This window comes from Ictalurus punctatus, chromosome 23 (assembly GCF_001660625.3).
Source record: "Ictalurus punctatus breed USDA103 chromosome 23, Coco_2.0, whole genome shotgun sequence".
In the NCBI taxonomy this organism is placed as follows: domain Eukaryota; kingdom Metazoa; phylum Chordata; class Actinopteri; order Siluriformes; family Ictaluridae; genus Ictalurus; species Ictalurus punctatus.
Window position 1 is genome coordinate 1,941,542 of NC_030438.2, and position 17,142 is coordinate 1,958,683.

At 39.4% G+C, this 17,142-nt stretch overlaps 2 protein-coding genes across 2 annotated transcripts in view; both read left to right on the plus strand.

Annotated features, from left to right (window-relative positions):
- Positions 1-2,638: 2,638 nt before the first annotated feature.
- Positions 2,639-4,531, plus strand: ccl34b.4 (chemokine (C-C motif) ligand 34b, duplicate 4). The gene is given in 4 exon segments (NM_001200194.1): positions 2,639-2,750; positions 3,136-3,262; positions 3,379-3,446; positions 3,785-4,531. Coding segments are annotated over 4 exon segments (303 nt in total). The 5' UTR covers positions 2,639-2,665; the 3' UTR covers positions 3,808-4,531.
- Positions 4,532-9,750: 5,219 nt separating this feature from the next.
- LOC108256453 (contactin-associated protein-like 2) overlaps positions 9,751-17,142 on the plus strand; it is a 133,883-nt gene continuing 126,491 nt past the window's right edge. The window contains exon 1 of the mRNA XM_017453351.3: positions 9,751-10,112. Coding sequence (XP_017308840.1) covers positions 10,019-10,112 — 94 coding nt within the window. The 5' untranslated portion in view covers positions 9,751-10,018. The remainder of the gene's footprint in view (positions 10,113-17,142) is intronic.

The following is a 17,142-nucleotide window of genomic DNA, read 5'->3' on the forward strand; positions in this document are numbered from 1 at the left end:
GTTTGGCTACAAAAAGGAACCCAATAAAACTGCTGGTCCAAGTGTGAAAAGTGTTGAAAAGATTTAATGGACTATAAAATAAGAAACAACTAAACCTACTAGTATAGAATTACAAAATATTCTCATAATATTCCCAAAACAACCCCCCCACACACACACACACAATTAATAGACAGATTAATTAGATAATAATAAGATAAACACATAATTAATTAGACTTACAGTGCATCCGGAAAGTATTCACAGCGTGTCACTTTCCCCACAGTTTGTCATGTTACAGCCTTATTCCAGAATGGATTCAATTCATTATTTTCCTCAAAATTCTGCAAACACCACCCCATAATGACAACGTGAAAGAAGTTTGTTTGAAATCTTTGCAAATTTATTAAAGATAAAAACAAAAAAAATCACATATATGTAAGTATTCGCACCCTTTGCCATGACACTCAAAATTGAGCTCAGGTGCGTCCTGTTTCCACTGATCATCCTTCAGATGTTTCTACAACTCGACTGGAGTCCACCTGTGGTAAATTCAGTCGATTGGACATGATTTGGAAAGGCACACACCTGTCTGTATAAGGTCCCACAGTTAACACTGCATGTCAGAGCACAAACCAAGCCATGAAGTCCAAGGAATTGTCTGTAGACCTCCGAGACAGGACTGTATCGAGGCACAGATCTGGGGAAGGGTACAGAAACATTTCTGCAGTATTGAAGGTCCCAATGAGCGCAGTGGCCTCCATCATCCGTAAATGGAAGAAGTCTGGAACCAGCAGGACTCTTCCTAGAGCTGGCCGCCCGGCCAAACTGAGCGATCGGGGGAGAAGGGTCTTAGGCAGGGAGCTGACCAAAAACCCGATGGTCACTCTGACAGAGCTCCAGCGTGTCTCTGTGGAGAGAGGAGAACCTTCCAGAAGAACGACCATCTCAGCAACCCTCCACCAATCAGGCCTGAATGGTAGAGTGGCCAGACAGAAGCCACTCCTCAGTAAAAGGCCCATGACAGCCCGCCTGGAGTTTGCCAAAAGGCACCTGAAGGACTCGCAGACCAAAGATTAAACAAAGATTGAACTCTTTGGCCTGAATGGCAAGCGTCATGTCTGGAGGAAACCAGGCACCAGTCATCACCTGGCCAATACCATCCCTACAGTGAAGCATGGTGGTGGCAGCATCATGCTGTGGGGATGTTTATCAGCGGCAGGAACTGGGAGACTAGTCTGGATTGAGGAAAAGATGAATGCAGTAATGTACAGAGACGTCCTTGATGAAAACCTGCTCCGGAGCGCTCTGGACCTCAGACTGGGGTGAAGGTTCACCTTCCAACAGGACAACCACCCTAAGCACACAGCCAAGATAACGAAGGAGTGTCTACAGGACAACTCTGTGAATGTCCTTGAGTGTCCCAGCCAGAGCCCAGACTTGAACCCGATTGAACATCTCTGGAGAGATCTGAAAATGGCTGTGCACCGACGCTCCCCATCCAACCTGATGGAGCTTGAGAGGTCCTGCAAAGAAGAATGTGAGAAACTGCCCAAAAATAGGTGTGCCAGGCTTGTAGCATCATTCTCAAAAAGACTTGAGGCTGTAATTGGTGCCAAAGGTGCTTCAACAAAGTATTGAGCAAAGGCTGTGAATACTTATGTACATGTGCCTTGTTTTTTATTTTTAATAAATTTGCAAAGATTTCAAACAAACTTCTTTCACGTTGTCATTATGGGGTGTTGTTTGTAGAATTTTGAGGAAAATAATGAGTTTAATCCATTTTGGAATAAGGCTGTAACATAACAAAATGTGGAAAAAGTGACGCGCTGTGAATACTTTCCGGATGCACTGTAGATAATATAAATAGATCACTATTAATCCCAGTGGGGAAAATCACACATTACAGCAGCAAACCGAAAAGCAGAGTGAGCAAGCAAAAAATATTCAAGATGCAATAAAAATAAATATATTCTATAAAACAAATGATAAAATATAGAAGCATAAAATATAAAGTAAATACAACCGTATACACCAACGTCCTCTGAGTAAATGTAAACGTGAAAGTGCAGTGGTTCTAAGAGTAGCTAGCATGATCTGAAAGCCAACTTGTCCTTTCTGAAACTTCTGTTTGCTGTCTACAAACTAATACGATGAGATATTAGGCAAATCTAACACCTTGTATGTGTTTTCCTGTATGCAAAAAAACAAAACAAAACAAACAACAACAACAAAAATCTCCAAATATAGAAGGTGCTATAGGAGTGCATTTCAAACATTTAAAATTTGGGGCTGCAAAGGCTTTTTCTTCATGCTCCTTGTCTCTATAGGACTAGTTCATACATCTGACAATGCTATAGCAAGCAATTATAATCCAGTTTCATAATAAAGAGTTGGAATGTTCCTGCGTGTTCTTTTTCTGCACAGCTTTACCATTTGTCAAGCTTCAGACATGCTCATTTCTGCTGACTGTGTTCCTGGGGCACAGTCTGGGCTGGAGGTGTTAGCCATATTTGAAAAAATGTGGTCAGTCTCACAGAAAATATGCAATGCTACAATTACAGTGGTGAAAGGTGACGCACTGTTTATTTTCCTCTTGCGTTGCCTCGGTAATAAAAGAGAAGCATCTTCACAATTAAGATCCATTAGCTGAGTGAACCACTGACTGATCTACCCACTGAAAACCATGCTGGACTGCAATAAAAACTGGTACACATTTTTGGTTGTGCTGCTTGCACTTTTTGGATGCATCACTACTGCACCTGGTAACTGTAAGTATTCCTGCAGGACACTGTATCACTAAAACCCTTCCATATAAAGACATTTATTTCGATTTTTTTTTAAAAAGACAACTAAAACGTGTTGAGAGGATAGACAGTACATGAACTGTGATATTGCATAGAGTTATGGCAGTCAGCATTTGTAGATATTTGTTTGATGTAGGGCATTTATGCTACTCTGTGTGCTATGTTCATGTGTTTAAAAATGCTTTGCACTTTGTTTAACTGCTAAACATCAGAGAATGTTGTGTTTTAAAGATGGGCATTTTTTTTAATTCAGAGGTTGTACTTTGGCATTTTGATACTTTGTCAGCTACAATTGAATTTCATGACATAAAAACAGTTATTTATTTTGTAAAAACTCATTCTCTCCCAGACCGTCGACCTACCAAAGTTGGTCTCGTGTGCTGTGAGGCAGTCTCCAAAGCACTTATACCATCTAACATAAAGCTCACTGCATACAAGCGCCAGAATGCCCTGAATCCTTGTGTGGAAGCTATCATGTAAATCCTACACTCTATAACATTTTACTTTTTTAAATAAAATTTTCTGAAAGACTGTGGAATACTAAAATAACAAACAAAATGTCTTCTTTTCCTTCTACATTAATTCTTTATAGTTTTTTCTCCATGAATGAAAAATATTGCTCTGACCCTAATGCACGCTGGATCCCAAAGAAACTGAGAGGTATTGCACTAACACCAAGTCATTCTACTTTTCAAATTATTACTCTAATGTCTGCTTGTCTGATGTCAGTGTTTATCTTAAAGGGATTAATAATAATAATAATAATAATAATAATCACATTATTCTAAGACTGAAAGTTGCAATTGCTTAACTTGGGAATAAGTCACTGACTGATGATCTTTTCTAGCACACAATGCAAATTGTCTGAAATATTACAATATCAGTATTGTTCACTTAGTATGTAAATGAATCTTGTAATGAATTGCAATTCAAAAGTTAAAATTAACCACATTTTCAACAAGATATGCTAGTTTTAAACTATCTGACCTCTCTTACAGGTTTGACAGAGATCAAGGAATGAAAATGCCAGGCAAAATGTTTGCAGCCCTCTTCCTGTTGCTTGCAATAATTTTTTTTTAATACATTAAAAAAAAAAAAAAAAGATAAAAAAAAAAAGTTTTGCATACAATGCAAGGTAGAATGTAGACCGTTTTCATGACTCACAAATTAACGTACAGTTAATTGGGAACCATTTATACTCCAATGTCAACTTTTATTATGACTTTAAGCTTTGCTGTAACCCTTTAAAGCTGTCATATCGTTTTAAAAATGTGATTCTACTGGTTTAATGTAGTCTACTGTTTAAACAGTGTGAACTCCTATAGCTATTTGATTAATGAAAATATTGATGCATAGTAGTGTGCTTCACCCTTAAAATGTCAGTTTCTGAAAAAGGAAATGCAGAGTGCATACTTTAGTACAAGTATACAACATTCTTTGAAGCTTCCAGCCTTGTTTGTTGTTCCCCTATTTAAATCTCTACAAATGTTGTAATGATCCCAAGTAGAATACTACTTTCACACAATTGTTTTTGCTTCAGTCCAGAGAGAGCTTAAAAAGGTAACATCTTTTGAAAATGATGGGTAATATCTGTGTAATATATTGCAGTATTTGTAATATTTGCAGAACATGATATCTTTTCTTTCTTTTTTATTTTTATTTTTTTTTATTTTAATGTCTGTACTTTCACCACTAGGGGACCACATGAACAGTCTACATAATAAAATACCATTACCTTGCAAAAAGTGTCTTTTTTTTGTTGTTGTTTCTCCTTGCACTGAGGTGGCTAACGATTTGATCTGATCTAATCAATATATTTAATATACCGAATATTTATGTCGACACTGAATACACATTAGTATAGATTTTGCCGATGTGTCTTTAGGAACATCTTAACCTTAATTTGAGAATTTAGCTGATTTGTTTCTAACGCTTGGATTTTGACTGTGCGAGATGATTAAGTTTTTATAGCATGAACTGAACAAGTTACAGCTTTTACATGATCCCCACACTATACGGGACTTAGGCTCCTTAAAATACCTGACCAAACAAACCAGTGAATCCAGTGATTGTGACTAATCTGTAATCAATGATCATGTCCGAAGGCCCTGTTTGAAGTATAGAATCAAAGTCAGACTCTTGTGTTGTGATGATGGAGAGGACGGACGGGTCTTGCTTCAGCAAGGCACGCACAGACAGTGAACAGGATTCCCAACTGGGAGTCAGAGTACTTGATGTATCCAGTAGGAGTCGTTTGGTTCTCTTGTAGCACCCGCACCAACTTCAGGTATGCTGCACTCGGTTTTTCCTGCAAAACACACACACACACACACACACACACACACACACACACACACACACACACACACACACACACAAAGATGACAGTATCTTGTGACAGACTTGCTTTTTTCCTCTCTCTCTCTCTCTCTCTCTCTCTCTCTCTAGGACTTAACATGGACTTATACTAGATGTTTTTTTTGTTTTATTACTACTGTAAAGGGTTACTGTCTCTCCCTGACTAACTTAGGTCCTGTCCACGGAGAGGAGGATGGTGCTCTAATCTCATATATTGGGGAAAGGGAATCTTCACTTTGAGTTTGACCATCATGGCCTAAATGCCATCAGATCCACTCAAAGCTCTCCTCTCAGAACCACCCAAACTGTCCCTATTTAGGCGGTTACTAAGAGGACTCGGAAAGGACCTTTCCATTTTGCCTCTAACGGACCAACAGTTTTTTACCACTCCCTACTGTCCTGGCCCAATAGCATATCCCCCGTTTTGCAGTGAGGTCTACGCTTCCTGGACATGCTTTTGCATAGAGCTAATAGCATTGGGGAGCCCTTCACAACACTTTATTATTACATCAGATGTAAGATGCACATGTTGGAATAAATTTTCGACACAGGAAAACCAAGGGTATGTAGTTGATTGAGAATCACGATCATACACATCATACACTGGGGAGGGAACAGGACTTGTTGGAGAATAATCAGAAGGTGATAGGTAATATGGTGGTGTGTTTGCAAAACAGTAGCAAAGCTACTGTCATCATCAGAGGAAAGAATAAACAGGCCCTCCACAGAGGTTATGAGAGACAGATGAGCCTCAGTTTGAGTAGAAGCATGAGCATAAGTCACCGATGGAATAATACGATAAGCGGGATGAGGAAACCCTGGGGGTATGGGTGAAGAGCAGAGCCATTCCAGCAGAGCTGTAACATCCACTGATATGTGTGCCAGCTGATGACGTAGATATTCAGCCAGGCCTGAGAGATTGAGCAGCCGAGAGAGAGAGAAGGTCCAGCTGAATGAGGGTGTTGGTCAGCTGGACAGAGATCAGAGAGAAAGAACAAAAATGAGATAAAACAGTAGTGGTAAGACTTAAAATATATCCACATATATACATGTATAAGCACATGCAAAGAATGTCGGAAACAGGTATCAATACACTGCATGGAAAGAGCATAAAGTTGAAAAAACACGCGCACACACGGACATTCACAAAATGTATAAGAAACACACACATTCACAAATGTTTAAGAAACACACACACACTCACACGATGTTTAAGAAGCACCAAAAACGTATAACAAATTTAGGATTAGAGAAGAAATATCTGTAACAGTAAGCAATAACAAAAATATATCTCACCCATAATGGAGAAGTGGTAAAATATCCAAAATTGTCCAGGACAATGGTGCGGTGAGACACCATTGTCAGACACAAGAGATTTGCAGTATGTGTAATACTGCTTGGCATCATGTAACTGCTCATACACCATCAATGTATGCAGTTTGAATAATTGTCATTCAGATTTTCTATTCAGGCTAATTTATCTTGCTCCCTATAGAACAGGTATCCCTATAGAATAGAAATATATAGAATAAAAACCTGACAGTGTCATAGCAAACAAGCATAAGTCTGGCGATTTTCTTAAGGCACGGATATTTTCCTGTGTACCTTGTTTGCAAGCTGTCTTCACTTCTTCTGCTGCAACTTCACAGCTGCAAGCATGCACATTTCTGCTGACTGTGTTCCTGGGGGCTCAGTGCGAGTTAGATGTGTGGGCCATATTTTTTTTTAATGTGGTCAGTCTCATTGGTTTTACACTGGTGTACATGCAGATGTGTTAAGTTTTTAACACACTTCTTATTTATCTCTTTCTCCAACTTGGAAAAAAAGATTTAACAGCACCAGTCTGCAGAATGATCTACAATACTGGGTGCCAGTATTTAGAAACACTGGCCTTATTATTAATGTTTAGTAACATGTTGAAATTTAATTTGCGCTTGGAATTAATATCAGGTAACGCAGGTGCATTCGTATAACATTTAAACAAACGTCGGACACACTGGTTAACTAATGTTTCTTTGTAAACTTTAAGCCTGGTTTATTGTGAGTGAGGTTTATGGTTTGATGATCTTAAGTACTAGATCGCGAAACATTTAGTAGATTTATAATAGTAGGATATCGTGGCAGCAGGAGTATAATCGAACGCCAGATGTGGACGGAGAGGACGACAGTCAAAGGCAGGTAACACGTGATGACTCTCATCTGTGTGTAAATCAGTGCAAGATGATTTGTTTGCCTATCTTTGTGCAATCAGTTGCCTAACACACACTGCAAAATCCCCAGTGTTGATTTAACACCCTGCAGTGTATATATATGTCCACTGGACACAAATGAACACTCTGGGTGTTAATTCAACACCTGGGATTTTACTGTGTAGAAGCAGAGTGAGCGAGAGAACAAAGAGCCAACCAGCACTGTGTGTGTGTGTGAGTGTGTGTGTGTGTGTGTATACTGTATATGTGCACAGTAAAATAAAACAAAAGGAAAAAACAGAGAAACGGAAAAGCCCCTCTAAGCCTCCCGTTCCTCATTTCCGAACTAACCCAGGAGAAGTGTTACAGTGATCTATATAAAGTAGTAGATATGCAGTTGTAACTGGTTGTTCCCGTTCAAAGGGAACTCCATGTTGCGTTTAGCATAACACTATGGGAGCGCCCTCGTGCGCGCGACCGGCATCTGATGCTTGTGTAAAATCATGACTATTTATAGGCCTGCCGTGATCGGATGACGTGGCAATTAAGCACGTCGGGTGATATTTATACATATGGCACCTGTGAACCGCGCCGTCAGCCTTATCATCTTCGGCGAGACTGCATGTCGGTTGTTTGTGTAAAGAAACAAAACTTCCCCTCATTTCCTCTCTATCTTTTCTCAAAATCTCTGGATTTTTCTATCCCTTTAAAAAAGGAAATATGAGTGAGAGAATTCAGGAAGTGCTTTACGCCTTGCTCCCGTTTCATCATGGGGAGTAGTGCACACTTTCAGTGTGAAGTGTCTAGGGCGGAAGCATGCGATGGCAGCCTTGAGAGGTCTGCGCATTGTAAAGACACACATTAGGCAGCTCCGCTTGCGACTCACTCTCTTCTCGGAAGCCGAAGCGAGTTGGGTTTCAGAGCCCCGCGGATTTGGGCCGGCCAGAGCCGGGGCAGCTAGCCGTCTCAGGTCCGGGGGATCTCTTATGGATCCGGAAGAGGAGCCGGAGACGAGCGCTGCTCTATCTCTTGCTCTGTGTTCCGAAAGCCAAAAAAAACCCCACACATGCTAGTAATATTGACTCCATTACTATAAAGCGCTGATGACCTGCGTTTCCCAAAGATTGGCTTCCGCGGGCTTTTAACGGGAGAAGATTTAAAAATATATTCACTTGTATTGGTTCTATGTCCAATCAATACACATTATTAAGACAATACACATTATGTCCTTTTTGTGTGTTTATTTCTTGAGAAATAGAAGAGAGAAGCTCGAATGTACAGCAAATGTCCAATATAAACCCAACTTTAACGCGATGCATGCGGTTTACAAAACTGAGGGCACGGATTACAAATCTGAGGGCACGGTTTACACATGGCTGTATTTTTTTATTACCTGACACTAGGGGGGCTCCGTACAAAATATCAGGCTTCTGTGGGAAAAACAAGCATGAATAAGCCGTATTTATATCCCCACGATGTCGGATTACGCAGAGGATCATTGTGGGGAATGAACGGCATGGCTATTTAGCTATGCTGAAGGTGGAGGAGGCGAGCTACCTTGCTCCATCGACTGCAGGTAATTTAGGGGGGCCGGCTTTGCCATCCAAGCCACCGTGACATTGGTGGGCAAGGCCTATGCAGCAGTAGTCTTGCTTGTGGATCACTGCAGACAATTCCAGTGCTGCAGCACTCTGAATCATCTGGAGGGGTTTGATGGAGCTGCTGGGAGGCCTGAAAGCGGTGAGTTGCAATTCAGTTCATTAGAGTAATAAAAATATATATATTTTTAAAAAAAAAAAATTGCTTAAACGTGCTTAAAACCTGTCCCGGGTTTTAACATACACCTGACTAATGACAGGCTTGTCGAGAGCACAAATCACAAAATATGTTCATGGTCATGAAAATATATTCCGATTCTGCGTTCACCTCATAAATCAGGGCATACTGCTCTCCCCTACATTAAAGTAAGTTCAAGCGCACGCTTTTAAAAGTAAACGCATGGCAAGCAGCCTTCATCTGACGTGGTTCGACCGGAGGAAAATGATCCATAATGTTTAATCTGCTTTAATATAATCGACCTAATCTTCTTCTACCTAATCGGACAATACTTTTACGATCACTTTAAACATGAACATTTATCAGCCGGTTCCGATATGGCCGCCGATATATTGTGCATCCCTACGATTGAATCACTCCACCCAGCCTTTCAGAGCTGTAGTGGTCCAGGTCTGTGTGGATATCAGCATGCAGCCTGTGTGAAGAATGTCCTGTGGAATATACCAACACCTGTGAACGGCGGGTAGTTTTACACTGGAGGACTGTACCAATGTAAATGAGAAGGTGGTGGAGGTGGTGGTGGCGGGGGGGGAGGGGGGGGGGGGGTTACTGTAGTTATAACGCTGGAGCTGTGAGGAAAGACTAGTCGCGGTAAGTTTCAGAGCCGGACAGGGACAGGAACAGGAAGCTCATGGCTGAGTATTCACTCCGTTATGGATTGAGCATCTACATTAAACTGGTCCTGTTTTCAGTAAAAGGCGGTCAGACGGAGCGCGAGCTGATGCGCTGACCCGCAGCGGGTTATTCTCCGTGGTGCGGATCCCGATCCCGTCTTCTGACTCGGGCCAGGAGAAGACATCAGGTGCGTGTGTCAGCTGGGCTGAGTGTATAGAAGTGTGTGGGAGAAGGATGGGGAGGAGGAGGATGGTGCGCTCGGGCTTCATCCCGCTCCTCTGGATCTTCAGAATCAGCATCAGCTCGCACGCGGCTCCTTCATCCGCCCGTAAGTTCTTCTTCATGTGTGTGTATGGCGTATTGAAGGTAGTCGCAGTCGATAGATTAGACCAGGAGTGTCCAGTCTTATCCGGAAATGTGACGGTGCGGGTTTTAATTCCAACCAATCAGGAGGCACACCTGATTCCACCTGTTTAATCAGCTGATCTGGGCTTTGAATAGACTCAGGTGTGGCTTCTGATTGGTTGGAATGAAAACCTGCACACACACCGGACCATTCCGGATAAGATCGGACGTCCCTGACTTACTGCTTCAGGACGAGTGTGCTGCAGGTCTGAGAAGATTTGGGCAGAGATTTCTAGACAGTTTTATGTCAACACATGCAGTTTTCTTTTCTAATGATTCTTTTGCAACAGGGAACCAATTTCCTCAAAACATATTTTTTAAATACACAAAACAAAAACAAACAAACTATATATATATACACACTTCTTGTTGGCCAACATTGTTCCGTCTTGGTTGGTAGTTGGAGGCGGGACAGATTGCTCCAGTTTTTGATTTTGGTTTGAACTGGTTATTTCCCTCAGTAATAGCAACATGAGTTGCATTGTTTTAGGCTGTGGAAAATGCTATGATGGGAGCACAAATTATGGCTACTGCACCCTAAATATAGTGCTGACACCGATATTGAGCTAATAATAATAGTTTTTAAAAAAAATTAAAAATCACTGAGGGTCTGCAGTGATCTCTTCGAGACTGCAAAAGGGAAACCTATAGATGTAGACTACCTACTGTTTCCCCATGGACTGGGGCATGGCAAGGAACAGAGCTACAATCAAAGGATTTAAGCAGTTGATAGAAAAACTGCCCGATTTGTGTAGAAATCGCCCTACAAGTGTTTAGAAAGGGTCAATGGGATCAAATTACTTTTTATATATGGTTATTTAATAATTTATGAAATGATGTTTTTAAGTGTTAAATATTACTTTGCAGTTTTATACCTTTTTATAAAATGTTATTAATAGTAGGCGATAACTTTATTATAGATTTAGCTTATATACCCAGCTAACAATTTTTGGTTCACAGAACATTCTGGGAATCAATAACTAACATTCCCAGAACATACATTTTTAAGGTTTGTGTTTGGTTAGCCAGGAACGTTTTCTTGACGGAAATCGAACGTTGTTTTTAGGTTTGCAGAACGTTCCCCTAACGTTATCTTGACATTCCCGTAACGTTCTCTTAACCTCAATGTTCGTCACTTGTTTTTAAAATCCATACATTCATGCATCATTAATCATAAATAAAACATTAGTCTATATAAATAAATAATTAGTACACAATCCATGTTTTTTAGTCGATCCATCGTTTACATAACAAGCCATGAATCTCCGGACATTAAAAACAGTCATTATCATTTAATTTGAAAACAAACATGTAAAACTTTTCATAGTTAAAAAAAATTTGCAAGAACACCGTATCATTAAGAAATTAGTAACTCTAAAAACCGATCAGTTTTTCAACTTCTGATCAACTGCTCCACTTGAAAAAAACAAGTTCACTTCTTCCACCACCGTCATCTGCAAACTGAACAAAGAAATGATAATAAAAAAAGGCAACATAAGTTACATGGAGATTAGATAAAACAGTTAGAATTAGATGCATAATTAAATAAATAAGTACACTTTACTATGTAGGCCTTTAATATCATGAAGTTTGTGCACGGCCATGTGTAGTGTTCTGATGTTACATGCAACAGCAAAAAAAAAACAAAAAAAACAACTAAATCTTCTTGGAAATATCAATTAACATGAAAAGAAAACATGCATTGGATATTAAGACTTGTTTTGTGCATTTTGTCATAAATCTTCCCAATGAAATATAGAATGCACATAATCTTCTGCAGTTTGGTTCTCAGATTAATTTATTATTATTATTATTATTATTATTTTACAGATATTAATACTGAAAAACAAGACAAATGCACTGATTATAGCTCAAGTGAAGCGCCACAAAATGAAGTGATTTTGATACTGACTTGAGCTGATATTTTCGGTTAAAATATATACAAACCGGCTTGAGATTATTTAATAAAAGCAGATCTCCTTATTGTAATTCCCACTTTTCACAATGACTGCTCTCGCTGTCAGCGACCGACAGGCTGGGCTTCTTTTTGGTCAGAAAAGAAGCAATTGGCGAACTCTGCAATCAAAACAAAAACTCTCAATTTAAAAATGAGCTTCACTGCGTAATGCTAGCACTTTGCTGTGCTCCACTCGAATCAGAGCTCCGTGTTGAAGTCTCTGTTCACTTCCCAGCTGCCACTTATACGGGACGCAGCAAACCTGGGAAGCTTTGTTTTTGGTTACAAAAATAAAATCTAAAAATAACCATTAGAGAATGTTCTGTATAGGTTCTCTTTAGGTTGTTTAAAAAAAAAAAAATAAAAATCCCTGCAACGTTCTGGGAAGGTTCGTTTTTGGATACAAAAAAAACAACTTACAGAGAATGTTCCTAGAACATTATTATTTGGTTCCCCGGAACCGTATGCTAATGTTAGGGGAACGTTCTGTGTTTGCTGGGTATGTATTTGTTATTTTTTTTATTTATTTGTTTTTGTTTTGCTCCGTTTACTTTCCATTCATCTGTGAGCCCTCTCTAAACAACCCTCCTTTTATTCTGAGATTGTATTTCGTACCTACATCATTGAAACTGTAGACTCACTAACAGTATTGCTGAGAACCACTGCGCTCCTGCTCCTGCTTTCTCTTGGAAAAGTTTGTTTTGGGGTTGTAAGCAAAATGCAGGTTGGTGAACTAACAGTTGACAGTGTTTGTGGAGATACTCTGCTATCTGAGCATGCATTTGGGATATACATTTATAAATAGTTTTTTAATTTTGTTTTGGTTTTTTGTTTGTTTTTTTTTTTTGTTTTTTTTGCATTTTATTTAATGCCAAGCCACTGGCATTGAAACAAAACTGAAATCAAAAGTTGTGAAGTCAAGTCAAGTCAAGTCAAGCAGTGACGAGAGTTTCTTGCTGAGGCAGTAGGTGTTCAATTTACATCTACAGTAACGCCTTTGAAACAATCGGCTGTGTTCTACGAGGTTACTGGAATAAAAATAAATAATGGTTTTCTTAAGAAATACAATGGATATAAAAAGTCTTTACCCCCCCTGTTAAAATGGCAGGTTTTTGTGACGTAAAAAACGAAACCAAGCTAAATCGTGTCTTTTTCCGTCCTCGGTGTGAAATTACAACGTATAAAATTAAGTAAAAAACAGTCATAAACTTTACAGGGAAAAAAAGAAAAACTGAAGGAAAAAAAATTACAATAACGTATATGCACGAGTGTGTACTTTAAAAAAAAACAAAAAAAAACAAACTTTTGATTCTATTACACCACTCGCCACCGAGTCTCTCAGCATGGCACATCTTGATTTGGCAATATTTTGCCACTCTTTTTTGCAAAGCTCCACCAAATTGTGAGGGCACCTCCAGTGCACAGACTGCTTCACGTCAGCCCACATATTTTTAGTTGGAGTCAGGTCTGGACTCTGGCTAGGTCATTCAAAAAACATTGATCTTCCATTCCTTTGTTGATTTGGATGTGTGCTTGTTGTGCTGAAAGGTGAAATTCCTTTTCATCTTCAGCTTACTAGCAGACACCCGAAGCTTTTGCACTAAAATCAACTGGTATTCGTAGCTGTTCCTGATTCCCTCCATTAACGGTGCTCCGATTGATCGGTCACCCATCGTTATCGGCTGATGATAGCTTCAAATAGTTTGATTGACGGTCTCTATAAAGGCCGATCCAGAAGAGCCGATCAGATGACGCAGAACTCACGAGAGGGTTTTTTTTTTACGCGATGCTAAAATGGCACATTTTGCACACTGCGGAGGCTTTTGCTGCTGCATTCGGTGACATGTTTTGAGCATGGGGACTCCCAAAGGAAAAAAGTGCAGGTTAAGGGATTATGCGAAGAACATGGAAAACGCCGTGAGGAACGCCGATCTACCCAGCCTACCATGCGTGGCGCAGATGTTATACCATCCATCAGAGCTTTAACTCTTTTTATATTTATTCTACAGGAAGGTTATATTTGTCAAGCTCTAAGCGAATCCCACTAACCAAGCACAGGCTGCCACGGTTTAAGTTAATATGTTGCACATGTTGCTCGCCAATAAATAAACAGTTCATTTCAATTCATGATACTTTCTCATCTCTTAATTATAATACTTAATATACATTGTTGCAAAATATAGCTTAATAAATAATGCTACATGATAAACAGAAGGCTTCAAATAGACCCTGTGATCGGTGATCGGTATCAGTATTGGACGATGCAACTTCCAGCAATCGGGGCTCTGTGATCGGCCCCCAAAATCCTGATCGGAGCACTCCTACCCTCCATCTTAATGCCCCAGTTCTGGCTGAAGAAAAGCAGCTTTAAAGCTTGATGCTGCCACCACCATGCTGCACCGTGGGTATGGTGTTCTTTTGTTTATATGCTTGACCATAACACATTTGCCACATGGTTTGGAGTGATTTATTCGAGCTTGGATGTTTTTGTGAGAAAGGGCTTCCCTCTAGCCAACCTACCCCAAACCACAGACATGTGACAAATACGACGTTGTTGTCACGTGCAGACAGTAATCAGTACTAGTTTTCGTCTTGTGCTTTTATACAATTTGGACGGATGTCACGTTCTTGGTAATGTCACTGTAGTGCTCCGTTTTCTCTATTCGTTGATGATGGCCTTTACGATGTTCCATGGTATATTCCATCTAGAGATGCACCCATGTATCGGCCGATAAAGGCAATTCATCCCACCATCGGCCGATAGTTTAAAAACATCCATCGATCGGGGCCGATTATATCCTGTCAATCAAAAGAGGGCGGGAAAACACATTGATTTCGTGCTGTGTGTAAAGATGATGTCTCTTGTGTGGAACGACGACAGAACTGCAGTTTGCAAGCTCTGTAAGCTCTGCGCCGCTAAAATTTTACACCAGATGCTGCAGCAGTGAAGCGGGAGTTTCCGCCTCGCGTCTAATTTTTTTCCCCCCGCGCTGCTCGTGCTAAATTGAAGCGCCAGTGCACCGTTGAAAGATTTAAATGAAAATGGTTTGACAAAAAAGTAGGCTATATATTGCACAGAAAAATATATTTGTAGAGTAGTATATTTCCAGTTAATGTTAATATATATATATATATATATATATATATATATATATATATATATATATATATATATATATATATATATATATATATAAATGACATTATTTTACCAGTTTGATGTCAATGATGAAGTAGAAATGCTTTTGTTTGTGGTGAGTGAATGTGAGCCTGTCACGTAATGGATGCGCAGACAGAAGCATGTGCAGGTATGGCAGCTTAATACAACAACAACAACAAGTCCAAAGGATAATGCAGAAGACAAAAATCATGAACAAGCAAAGGTCAGGCGACCAGACAAACAGGGCAGGGCAAAGAGACGAAGTTGTAAACGTAAGCAAAGTCAACAAAAACTGAATAAATAGACATGATATAAGGCTTGATTAATGACGGAGACAAGGCAACTGAGCGTAGACTTCACAAAGACTTACTGTTTGAACAGTCTCTTTTATGTGTGGTGTGATTGTGAGTGTAAATGGGAACAGGTGTCTCTGATCAGAACACCGGAGAAGGTGAACGCAGTCGTATTAAAAAAACAGTTCCATTACTGTTTCCTGCCCTGTCACATTGACAATAACGCATTACGTTATATGAATCAGGTAAATGTTTGCGTTCCTGAATTTTACTGTCCTGTCGTTTAACGTTTCTACTGTAGAACAGTTGTCAAATATTAAACTTTACCTGTGTAGCTTACATCTTACCTCACACTCTTTCACCATTAAAACTGAAGTATCACACGGCTTCTGTGAACAGTAAAGCCCTGTCTTCTTTGATTTGTTTGGCCATCTCAAACATTTTGACATTGACGAGGGCTACTAGACCACTAAGGCAGACCACCCTAAAAAACTTTTATTTATTTTTTTTTTTACAATTTTTTAAAAAACTTTTAGTCATCCTAACGACATACGTAGTGGTGCATGATTGAGTACTGTAGAGCAGCAGCAAAAATATCAAATATTTGGGGGGGGGGGGGGGGGGGGACGTGTCCCCTTCAATGTCTATGGTGGTTACAACCCTGATTGTATATCTACAGCCTAATATAACCATTCAGTTCAGGGATTTTACTTTACAGGCTTGATAACCCTTTAAGGTAATTAGTAATCTGATGTGGAATCCAAATCCTTGTTGGCAGAGCCAAGCTCAAATAATGATTTATTATTAGGCAGAAAGCTTAACTGAAGCCTAAAGCTTCAATCATTTTGAAGTTGTTGATTTTGTTGTTTTTTTTTTTAAATAATCATCTTGTGTGAATATGTCAATTTAAAAAAGGCTATAGAGTTTTGCAGAGGTGGCTTGGTTTATATAATTATATAATTGACTATGCAAATATGCTTCTTTGAACGTGTCCGGTCACACATAAAGAAAAGTCACATTTCAGCATTGACAACTAAAAGCAGTGCGTTCAGCTGATAAACGTTCTTGCAGAGTCAGATAATCACAGACTGGGAGCGTGTCCTGAATAATGAGATTAAAGCTCTTCAATAATTGTCTTGTTTTGCAGACCAAAATCAGAAACACTCCAGCCGTTACATGAACTGACCTCAAATAATGAGTTTTAAATGAAATATCTTTATTATTTTGGAGTGAAAAATTCTCAGGGGAAGAAAGTGGATGGTGGAGTTTACTCTGAATAAAGAATCCGTGAATGATCTTTGCTTTATTGTTTGCTTTTACATATTTACCATTCGTACTCAACACATCTCCAGTGGATTAAGAATATCATCTTAGGTTCTAGGAAGATATGAAATGAGTGATTTTTATTATTATTATTATTATTATTATTATTATTATTATTATTGTGTTCTGGACATGACCAGCAGCCTTTCAGTCAGTTCAGCTTGTTTCATTAATAGGCATCTAGAGCAATTAAATTCTTTGGGTGTGTGTAATTGCATCA